This window comes from Cibotium barometz, chromosome 26 (assembly GCF_041138505.1).
Source record: "Cibotium barometz isolate CiBa-2024 chromosome 26, ASM4113850v1, whole genome shotgun sequence".
In the NCBI taxonomy this organism is placed as follows: Eukaryota; Viridiplantae; Streptophyta; class Polypodiopsida; order Cyatheales; family Cibotiaceae; genus Cibotium; species Cibotium barometz.
Genome location: NC_141071.1, coordinates 1,471,053 through 1,482,380, shown reverse-complemented (window position 1 = coordinate 1,482,380; position 11,328 = coordinate 1,471,053). Strand labels below are relative to the sequence as shown.

General features: G+C 39.7%; 1 protein-coding gene across 1 annotated transcript; it reads left to right on the top strand.

Moving 5' to 3' along the window:
* Positions 1-2,631: 2,631 nt before the first annotated feature.
* LOC147623559 (sugar transport protein MST6-like) lies at positions 2,632-5,177 on the top strand. The gene is made up of 4 exons (XM_086820111.1): positions 2,632-2,968; positions 3,080-3,399; positions 3,503-4,129; positions 4,586-5,177. Exons 1-4 carry the CDS (start codon positions 2,830-2,832, stop codon positions 5,060-5,062), a joined length of 1,563 nt encoding a protein of 520 aa, XP_086676237.1. The 5' UTR covers positions 2,632-2,829; the 3' UTR covers positions 5,063-5,177.
* The last annotated feature ends 6,151 nt before the right edge of the window (positions 5,178-11,328 follow it).

Here is an 11,328-nt window from a genome sequence, read left to right as displayed (position 1 = left end):
TCTAATGTCAACACGAGAAAACGTATTTCAATATTAAATAACCCTCGAAAATATTAAATTCTCAACAAAAAAAACTATCATGATTTCTTTCTAATTTTTCTTAATTTTCTAGGGCCTCAAAATATAATAATTTTGAATTCCACCAAACCTATCTTATAGCATTCCAAACCTATATTTTTCCAAAAAAATTTTAGCAATTAATTTTGCCAAAATACCATTGATATTTTAAAAATACCATTTTTTAGGATTTCTAAAAAATAATTTCTAGAAATTTCCTAATTTTTCTTGAGAATCCCATTGTTCATGAAATTTTCAATTCAGTCCAACAATTCTCAAATCCAATGAAAATTTATAATTTTAATGGATTTTCTAATTTTTTGGGTCAAAAATATATTTTTAAAGGAATTTAAATGGTCACAGGCGCCCAAATGGACACACCACATGCCAAACACCAACCCCACATTTTTCCAAAATTTAAAATAACCTTTGCCTAAATTTTCACTAATTTTTAGAAATTTTTTAAAATTTTTAAATTACCCCGAACGCATTTAGAATACGAACGGTCAAAAAATTTCAAAATTCCAACGGTTTTCCCGGAATACGGAAAGCCAAAAGTTTTGGGAAAATGAAAAGACAAAAAAATTCGGAATGTGAAAGGTCAAAAGTTTCCGGAATACGGAAGGTCAAAAGATTTTCGGAATTCGAAAAGCCAAAAGGTTTCGGGAAAACGGAAAGCCAAAGATTTTCCGGAAGATGAAAAGCCAAAAAAGTTTCAAGAAGAAATTTCCAGAAATTTTTCAGAGATTTTTTCCGTAAATCGCGTAATTTCTCACTATTTTTCAGGCTTTTTTCAAGCTTTTTTTTGAAATATTATCAAAAGCTCTTTTTTTATTTATTAGAAAGTGATTTTTTAAAAAAATAAAAAAAAGCTTTTTAGCTTATATGGGTTTTGAATTTTTTAAAGGGGGGGGGGGCAGCGCAGTCCCCCCCCTCCCGCCGCTTGCGCGTAGAAGCAACTGAGGAGGAAGAAGATTCTCTCTTCACTCCTCTCCTCTCCACCATCTCCAATACCTTCTCTCTCCACCCTCTCCTTCTCTGTTTAGAGAGGAGGCTGATTAAGTCTTAATTAATCTATTTTAATTAGTCTTAATCATAATTAAACATTATGATTAAGATTTTAAAAAATCCCTTTTAAGAGAATTTCTCACGAAAAAAAGAAGAAAAAATCAGATTTAAGAGGCGGAGAGGACCCCACGCACACAGGAGAGCAATTCATGCATCAACACACGCTGTCCCCTACTGAATTTCAGTAGAAAATCGACAGAAATTTGATTGCATTCCCGCGGAAAAAACTCGCAAAAATGTATAAAAATATATTTTTAATCATAAAAAATGCTCCCAAAAAAATCCTAAAAATTTAGAAAAATTTTCTAAAAAATTCTAGAAATTCAGGGAATCCATTCTACCAAAAATATCCACCATAAAATATGTGGTATTTTTGTAAAAAATTCCATTAATGCTTGATTTTAACCATAAAAAATAGAGAAAAATAACATTAAACTCACGGAATTCCCCCGCAACGTCGATTCGTCCATTGAATTGTAGTAACACGCATTCCAATAGCCATATCGACGATCCACGTGCAATTCATCAACACAAATCAACAAAATAACATTTTTATTAGTAAATATTAAAACTTACTAAAAAAATCAACAACAATTAACTAGAGATTGATCTGATACCACTGTTAAGACCCTAAGATTTCTCTAGATAATTGTTATGCATAAACATGCATAAATCAGGCATAAACTCAACCACCCAACCACCCCCGAGCCCAAGGGATGCACACATGAATTATAAATGAAATACATCATACCTCTACCTTGATATCCCATACCATCAAGCGGTATAACTCCAAGCCAATAGCATGTAGCTATAGTGTGAAATGGTAGATAAGTAGATATGGACCTCTACACAAGAGACCATAGCATAAGTCCCCAAGCTCCCTTGAGTGTGCCCCATGCCCTTATTATATAGGAGGGCCCTCAAGTGACTCTTGACTTTCCATTCCCCATGTGTGACCCTTGGATGCCTGACCCTAACCTTAATCCTTTAAAGTTAGTCCTAACCCATGCTCCACTAGAGCTTGTTCCCATGCTCCCATGCTCACAAGCCTAATGTGGGTTAGCCTCCTAGTATATGCACACATAATGTGCATATAACATAGCACACATAATGTACATATAACACTCTACCAGCCTTTTCCCACATCTCAGAAGTTTCCACATTCACATAATCAAGGAGATAACTTGGCCAAACAATACTGCCCTCTGTCTCTAACCTATGGAGTTGCATCAAATGATATAAACATATAATTATGCTCACCATGTAAATGCCAAATTAGGGGGAAAAAATTTGAGAGGTGTGGATCCACTTGACCACATTTCTACGCTAAAGCCAAGAGAGGATAAGGTAAAGGCGTGACATGGCGCCAGCTATCTAAACGTATTAGGTGAAAAGTCAAGGTCGAGAGTGACGTGGAGGGAGTGGGAAAGTCGGATGCCTGGGAGTTCGGAACGCAAGGGAAAAAGCGAGCCATTCCTACGCCATAAATAGCTATTTAGCCTCGTCTTCTTGTGCTCGAATCTCTCTCTCTCTCTCTCTCTCTCTCTCTCTCACATTCACACTCCTGTGCGCAGGCGCTCTTGACTCTTTCCCTTGACTCCCACGCGCTTTCTCTGATGACGGGGCTTGTGTAGATCTGAATCCACACACACGGATAGAAAACCTCTGCGTTAGAGCGCCTCTCATCATCAAGGTTTTGCAGCCATGGCGGGTGGGGGTTTCGTGAGTAGCGCGCCGGCGGGCGTGCGTGAGTATGCCGGCCGCGCGACTCTGTTTGTGATTGTCACCTGCATCATGGCGGCAAGCGGCGGTCTTATCTTCGGCTACGACATTGGAATCTCAGGTGGGTACTTTAGCATTATCTCATGTTACTGCTTCATCTCCCGCGCTCGGCGGAGCTTCAGAATCTGGGCATCTGATCAGTAGTGTTTGCGTTTTCTGTTTAATGCCCAAGGCGGTGTGACTTCCATGAACGACTTTCTGGAGAAATTCTTCCCGGACGTGTGGCGGAAAAAGCAGAGACCGGACGTGAACCAGTACTGCAAGTTCGACAGCCAAATTCTGACCACTTTCACCTCCTCACTCTACGTAGCGGGCCTCTTAGCCTCCTTCGTAGCGTCTGCCGTCACCAGGCGGTGCGGGCGGAAGCCGTCCATGCTGGCAGGCGGCATCAGCTTTTTGGTGGGCGCCGGCCTCAACGGTGGGGCAATTAATGTGGCCATGCTGATTGTGGGCAGGATACTGCTGGGTGTGGGCGTAGGCTTCGCTAACCAGGTAAGCTACTAAGCTTTGCTAATAAGATTTAGCCCACTTCACTTGAACACTGATTTTCGCTCTCAAATCTGGAAAATTTGATTTCAATTTCCTGCCGTTGCAGTCTGTGCCCGTCTACCTGTCGGAGATGGCGCCGGCGAAGTACAGAGGCGCGCTTAACATAATGTTCCAACTAGCGATAACCATTGGAATCCTATGTGCAAATCTGATCAATTACGGGACGGGCAAAGTGACGCCGTGGGGGTGGCGCCTGTCTCTAGGGCTGGCAGCCGTGCCGGCGGCCATCATGACGCTGGGGTCGGCCCTGCTGCCGGACACGCCCAACAGCATGATAGAGAGGGGGCAGCAGGAGAAGGGGCGGGCCATGCTGCAGAAAATACGTGGCGTGAAGGATGTGCAGCTGGAGTATGACGATATCGTACACGCGAGCGAAACCGCCAAGATGGTCCAACACCCCTGGCGCAACATATTGCAGCGCCGCTACCGCCCTCACCTGGTGATGGCCATCATGATCCCCTTCTTCCAGCAGCTCACGGGCATCAACGCCATCATGTTCTACGCGCCCGTGCTCTTTAAGACCCTCGGCTTCTCCGACGACGCGTCGCTCTATTCTGCTGTCATCACGGGCGGCGTCAATGTGGTGGCCACGTTCGTGTCGATTGCCGCCGTGGACAAGTTCGGGCGCCGCAAGCTCTTCTTGGAAGCGGGCGTTCAAATGTTCATCTCTCAGGTGAAGCATCTTTATTTAATTAAAAAAATAAAATAAAATAAAAACTCTGGGAACACAAGCTACAACCGTTCACCTAACCAAACCCTTCACTTTCACTTTCAGTTGTCACGAGTATACTTTCACTTTCAGTTGTCACAATTGCACGATTATACTCAAATCCGACGAATAAAAGTGTGTAGTAATTAATATAAGGAGACTTCACAACACCCAGTCTCCAGACATGTTACCATGTGTCCACGAGTAGTAGTTGGCTACCATCCACGGTGTCTGGCTATGTACATTGGAGAGTATGTATGTAGGCAAACGTCATGTGTGTTTGACAATGTAGTGAAAGCCGTTGCCCATTGGTAGAGGTGGAGATGCTTTTTGATGCATGATGCTTTTTTTTTTCTTTTTTCTTTTGGGGGACGAGCTACATATTTGGCTCTAACAAGTGTGGTCGTGATTTTGATGCAGGTACTTATCGGCACCATCCTAGGTGTGAAATTCGGTCTCCACGGCACAGGCAGCATCGACAAGGTGTCGGCCGTGGTGGTGGTGGTGATCATCTGCATCTACGTGTCCGCGTTCGCTTGGTCATGGGGGCCGTTGGGCTGGCTGGTGCCCAGCGAGATCTTCCCATTGGAGATTAGGTCCGCCGGGCAGGCCATCAACGTGTCCGTCAACCTCCTCTTCACATTTGTGATTGCGCAGGTGTTTTTGGCCATGCTGTGCCGCTTCAAGTTCGGCATCTTCCTCTTCTTTGCGGGCTGGGTGGTGATCATGTCCCTCTTCATCTACTTCTTCCTCCCGGAAACCAAGAACGTGCCCATTGAGGAGATGGACCGTGTGTGGAGGGCCCACCCCTTCTGGGGCCGTTTCATACCCGCGGACGACAAGCCCTACAGCAAGCAAGACCTCGAGCTTGCCAACAATGGCACCACCTTTCATTAGAAAGCACATATACTTATACCCCCCCACCCCGACCCCCCCATCCCACCCCAGAAGCAGTCTCTCTCATGTTCACCACTTCATTCATGTCTTTTATAAATACGTTTATTTTTCGGCCTCCAGATGTAAATTTTACTTTTTTCCTATTCTTTTGTTTTTTGTGCATGATTGTGAGCATGATTGAAAGAAAAGCCTTTATTTTCTCTTTTTATGTGATTGTTATTACAATTGGTGATGTGAAGGGTGACACAGTATTAGTGGCACTTTAGTATAGTTAATGGGCCCTTTGACAACCTGGGATCTCCTTCACTTCCTCCTTTTCCTTTTCCTTTCTTCTTTGTTCTTTTCAATGATGTTATGAGGGAGCTCTTAAATTTAGTTGAATTCCATAATTTTATGGATTTGATAATCTAGCCATTAAATGGCTCCATCACTCACCTAGAAAAATTGATCATCTAGATATTTAGATAAATGTCTGGGGATCAAAACTACTATTAAAACGTAGTTTTGAATCGAAAATCCATACGTGGCAAAGTGTGCTTAATTAATTTAATGTCTAGACTTGGGGGATAAAGCTCTAAGACGCCCACTGGCACCACTCTATATATATATATATATATATATATATAGACCAAAATTTTGTTTTCAATTAATTAGTTAGCTAGTAAAAAAAAAAAGAAGAAGCGTAGTTGAGAGTTGACGGGGGGAGAGAGAGAGAGGACGCGCTGCATTCGTGTAATAATAATTTAAAAAAAAACGCAGATAAGGCTACGTTGAAAGAGAGGGCAGTCGTGTAAATATTTTCAGTTGAGACCTTACCCACCTTAGCCTTAGCCTTGTCAATTAATTAATTAGTGCCCCAAGCGGACACTAATTAATTGATATGGCGCTATGCCACATGTTCCTTCGTAATGCGGTTTTCCCGTAGCTATGCCACATGTTCCTTCGGGTGTTCCCCTAGCAACATGACGATGATCGGGCAAGTCATGAGGCCATATGACGCATGAGCCTCTCACTACACATGACTACAGGGCAAGGTGTAAGTGCAAGCGTGGATCAAATGACCTTGATCTTGTCTGAAAAACAAAAGTGTGAAAGCCTTAATGTAAAGACTCATTATTGATTATATGCTTATTTTAAGAGCAAAGGGACAACGTGTAGGCAAATGGTGTACAACTATGTAGCTTTCTCTTACAAATTACATTGGATCCCTTGACAGTCATTAGGAGAAATATGAACTCTCCATTTTGCCCCTTAAGGGGTTTCTCTCACTTTTCTCTCTCTAGAAAAAGATTCTAAAATAATGTTATAATATTAGCTCTTGTAGAATCAAGGAGATCTTTTTATATTGTTTTTTAAAGAGATTCACCTCTTATTTTATTGTAGTACTGTCCCATCTCCAAAGTTAGGACCACCTGTCCTCAAAATTCTCAAATCTGAAATAATAATATTCTATTTGATCTAAAAACATGAAGCATCTAAGATGTGACACTCTTAACTACCCACATAACTTTTAAGCTTCTAAATCCTTCCAAAAATAGATTGCATTTACATATTTCAAAATTAGAGAAGTTAAAAAACGGAATAACTTGATGTAGACATCACATTTTCAAATTTCTTTTTACCCACGCCTACCTCTATGCTCTAAGAGTGTGATTGTTAATTTTCATCATTTTTCATTAAGTATACAGGGTTTATGAATTTTTTCTTCATTTAGAGACCTCTAGATTTTTTAAAATAAGAAAAGTAGGGTTTTCAGTTTAGGGCGATTTTAATTTACTTTGATGAGATATTGCTTTAGGTTTTTCACTTTCCCACCTTTATTTGGATTGTTCATTACTGATTTTCTGAGTGCAACAAGTGTGTGAAATATAATTGTTGATTAATAGTATTGATTGTTTTGGAAACAAGAGAGTAAAAGAACACGAGAGAAATGGACGTATGTCCATCTTGTTATCTGTTATGTTGTTTTGTTATGGTTTAATATTGTCTGAGTTATTTTGTTTTCTTTTCTATTTTGATCATCTTATTGTTCTAAATGTAATTTAGTCATGTGTAAAATAGAAGATAATAGTTGAGTTTAAGGATGCTATTTCTGTGTTATTTAGATTGTTTATTAGTGATTTTGCTGAGTGAAACAAGTGTGTGAAATATAATTGTTGTGATTAATAGTTAATGATTTAGTTTTAGGATATATTGAAATCTATATGTTAATTAATAGTTATGATTTAGTTTTAGGATATATTGAAATCTATATGTTATGTTCAATAATGTTATTTCTCATTTATGATGTTATTTCTGTGTTATTTGGGTGAAACAAGTGCGTTATTCTGATTACAAGTTATGATTTAGTTCTATATTATATTGAAGTTATATTTGGTTAAAGTTGTGCTCAATAATGTTATTTTTGGTTAAATTTTTGAGTTGTATAAATGTATAAAAGCTACTTTTTTGTTAATAGTTGTATTTTGTTCAGAGCTAATTTTTGGTTAAGAGCTGTGCTTTGTCCAAATGTTAATTTTAAGATGTAGGCCGAAACAAGAAGAGAGACATTCACTTTCAATTGGAGGTCGAGTATGTACCACTCTAGACAAGAGAACGGCACAACAAGAAGAGAGACATTCACTTTCAATTGGAGGTCGAGTATGCACCACTCTAGATAAGAGAACGGCACAACAAGTAAAAAGCAACCAAAGATAATGCAACAAGACAGAAATGCTGAAAAAAAACATGTCGATCTTTGGGTTAAGGAGTGTATTTATCCACCCGATCCAATTACCCAAAGACCTCCATAATTTAGTGGGCTTACATCTTTCATTAAGTATGTGTGTGAAGGTAATGTAGGGTTATTGGGATACACTAAAAGGCTAGCAATGCAAGCTCATAGTGTTTACACATCTATTTAGTGCACCATGATAGGCATGGATGTAAGGATTAAGGAGCTCACAAAATCACTAAGTGAAAAGGAGAGAGAGTATCAGAGTCTGCAAGATGTGATGCATGTTATGGAAAATGCGGTACATGTTGTTGAGGTAGACAATGCAGAACTGCATTGCAAAATGCAGGGTTTGGAGAAGGACAACAAAAAGATGGCAACAATGCTTGCAAAGACTGTTGTTGTTGGACCCTCAATGAAAACCAAACAAGCACATGAACGTGTGAGGTTGCTCAAACCACTTCATGAGTTGACCAAAGGGAGTGGGAAATATAATCAGTGGGTCTATGCACAACGTGCAAACATGAAGAGTATGTTTTTCAACCCAAGTGAAGAGGTTGATGATGCAATGTTGCAAAGATCTTAAGCAAAGGTATGGTGAAGTGTGCATTGGAAAACCCTAGATTCAAAACCATTGGTGATGATGTTGCAAGAGTACCTTTGAAGGAGGTAAGCAATAACTTCACAGCTACAGATTCTCAAGGCATATGTGACAAGGTAGGGATTAGTTCCGAATCCTATGCTATGATTTATAAGCAATTGGATGTAGGGTTTAAGGCTATTCTTAACAAGAGATGGGTGGTGCCCTTTCCTAAACCCTTCCATGTAAAGCAAGCACGAAAAGATCTTAATGTAAATTTCTTAGACACAATTGGTGAGCCAATGCATTTGGAACATACACAAATGTTTAAGTGTGGGTCAAAGGAAGTGTCCTTCAAATTGCATGTAGACAATAACTTTGTATTGAATGTATGCAAGCTACAAGTAACAATGGTACAGTTCTACAACATGTCTGTCGAAGAGTGCAGAGGTAAGCTTTAATTTTTTTTGAAGCTTGATGAGAGTGAAGTCATTAAGGGCCAAAAGCTTGAACGTGTTAGCTTGACACTAATGAATAGGGCATTGGATCCCAACATCAATTCAAAACATCCAAAATATTTCAGTGTGCAATCGAAGAATGAAATATGGTGGCTTGTTGCATTTGAGGTACCAAAGGAGAACCATGAAGTACTTAAGATTTTTTTTAACTCAACAAAGATACCAGATATTGTACAATGGCAAAACAATGGTGAAGTTTTGCATGTTGATGGATTTGGTGAATACAAGGTAGAATGGCATCTTGCTGGTGATTTGAAAACATTGAAATGTATGTTTGGTGTTTCAAATTTAGCATCAGCTAAGTTCCCTTGCTTATATTGCATGCAATCCCCAGAAAGAAAGGTAAGGATGGGAAGAAACAATGGATTGCAAGGACAGGATAACGTGGTGCTCCAACATGTGACCAATGTGTTCAAAGAGGAATGGAATGTTGGTGCCATTAGATCCTAAGTGGGATCCTATTTTAGAAATACCCTTAACAGGGGTCCACTTTTGCACCTTGCATTGCATAGTAAGGACAATAGAGAAGTTGGTGTTTGAGTACGTGTGTTTTGCCTACAAGATGCAACCTGCTTTAGATGCTGATGCAACATGCAAGAAGGTAGAACAAGTCTTATCTGATGTTGGATTGCACCGGGGCCAAGTAGAAATAAAAAAGGACGAGAAAAAGTCAGAAAAGAGTGAAAATTTGCCATGTAAACCATGTTTTGGAGGAGCGAAGTCTAGGAAATTCTTATCTCCACCATGAGATGAAGATGGTAAGTTGCTTGTAAAACAACCAGAGAAGTACGAAGCATGGAAAAAACTACACATGGCTATCCCTGATCGGAGCAATGGGGGACGGACGTGGATAGCAAAGGCAAATGTGTGGATTGCACTTGTGATAAATTGGCATCACTTTTACAAAAGATGACATTCAATTCTGATGATGCCAATGCATTTAAAAAGGCGGTTATAAACTTTCATAACTCAATGATAGAGGCATGGACTTCAAATTACATTACACACTATATGATCAGAGTGGTCTCCATTTCATTTTTATAATTAAATTGTAAATGTAATATTTTGAGTTTAATTGTGGATCCTATGTTTTTGAATGCATCACATACTTGAGGCTCATGGTCCATACTTTGCTGAATAAGGAAGTTGGCGGGATATGGTCCACACAAGGCGGCATGGAGCGATCTCATAGGCAAGATTGATGCGGATTCCAAAAAACAATGGCACATGGAGGTGGAATCAATGATTCCAATCCTATGAGGCAGTTAGTCCAATGGTAGTATAGGGGAGAATAGAGATAAGATATGAGGACAAATCAATAAAGTCCAAATCCAATGATACAGAAGCTGTTCGCAGGGCAATATATGAAGTGAGGAAAGCAAGATATGAAAATAGCATGGCCAAAGAACATCATACAGAATGGTTGACAACCCAAGAGAGAGTCGGTAGCAAATGGAAATATCGATAGAATTGTAATTATGAAACAACATTTTATGTTTATGAGAGTATTGGAGAAATCCAATGTTTTCAAGAAATAGGTGTTTGCTAAAGTCAACATGGATAACTTTTTCAAAATATGTGTTTACTAAAGTCAACATGGATAACTTTTTGATAGTGTTGATATTTTTTAAAAGTAAGTGTCAATAACTTATAGTAAGTCTATTTATAAATAAAGGCACTTCTTTCATTTCTTTCCATTCCTCCATTTCTCTCCATTCCTTCTAGCTTGTGAGTATGGCGCGTACTAAGCAAAGAGAAAACAAGATGCCTTCCAAGACACAGGTTCATTCATTCGGATCTCTAGTGAACATATTGGCACCGATAATGATGAAGGTCAAGCTCCTCCCGCTGCTCCAGCTAGGAAAGCTGCTCCCACTACTCCAGCTGGAAATGCTCATCCACCTACGCATAAGAAGAGAAGATGGAGACTAGGCACAACCGCTCTTCATGAAATTACGAGGTTCCGAAAGAGTCCTAAGTTGATTATACCCAAGGCACCTTTCTCGAGGTTGGTGCGAGAAATACTGCAATTCTACAAAGGGGAAATCACTACGAGTACTTTTCAAGAGATCAAGCATGTAATGTGGAGCGATGGTTAGCCCAAGCGTTGCTTGCTCTTTAAGAGGCGGCTGAAAGTTACTCGGTGGATCTCATGCATGATGGTCAGCTAGTCATCCATGCTCGGTGCATCACACTCAAGCCCTCAGATCTCACTCTTGTTCGTAGGATTCGTAACAATAGTGATGCATTCAACCTTTGACATGGTTTGAAGAGCTATGTAAATGCTCGTGTATCGTTTTGTGTTTTCACGTTTTCCTTCAATTCTACTCAACTAGTTGTACTTTATGCGATGTACCAAATTTGGATATTTTAAGTTTCCTTGTTTCCAATGTTGTGTATCGCACTTGCCCATTGATTTGAATATTTTAAGTTTTCTTCATTTCTAATGTCAGTG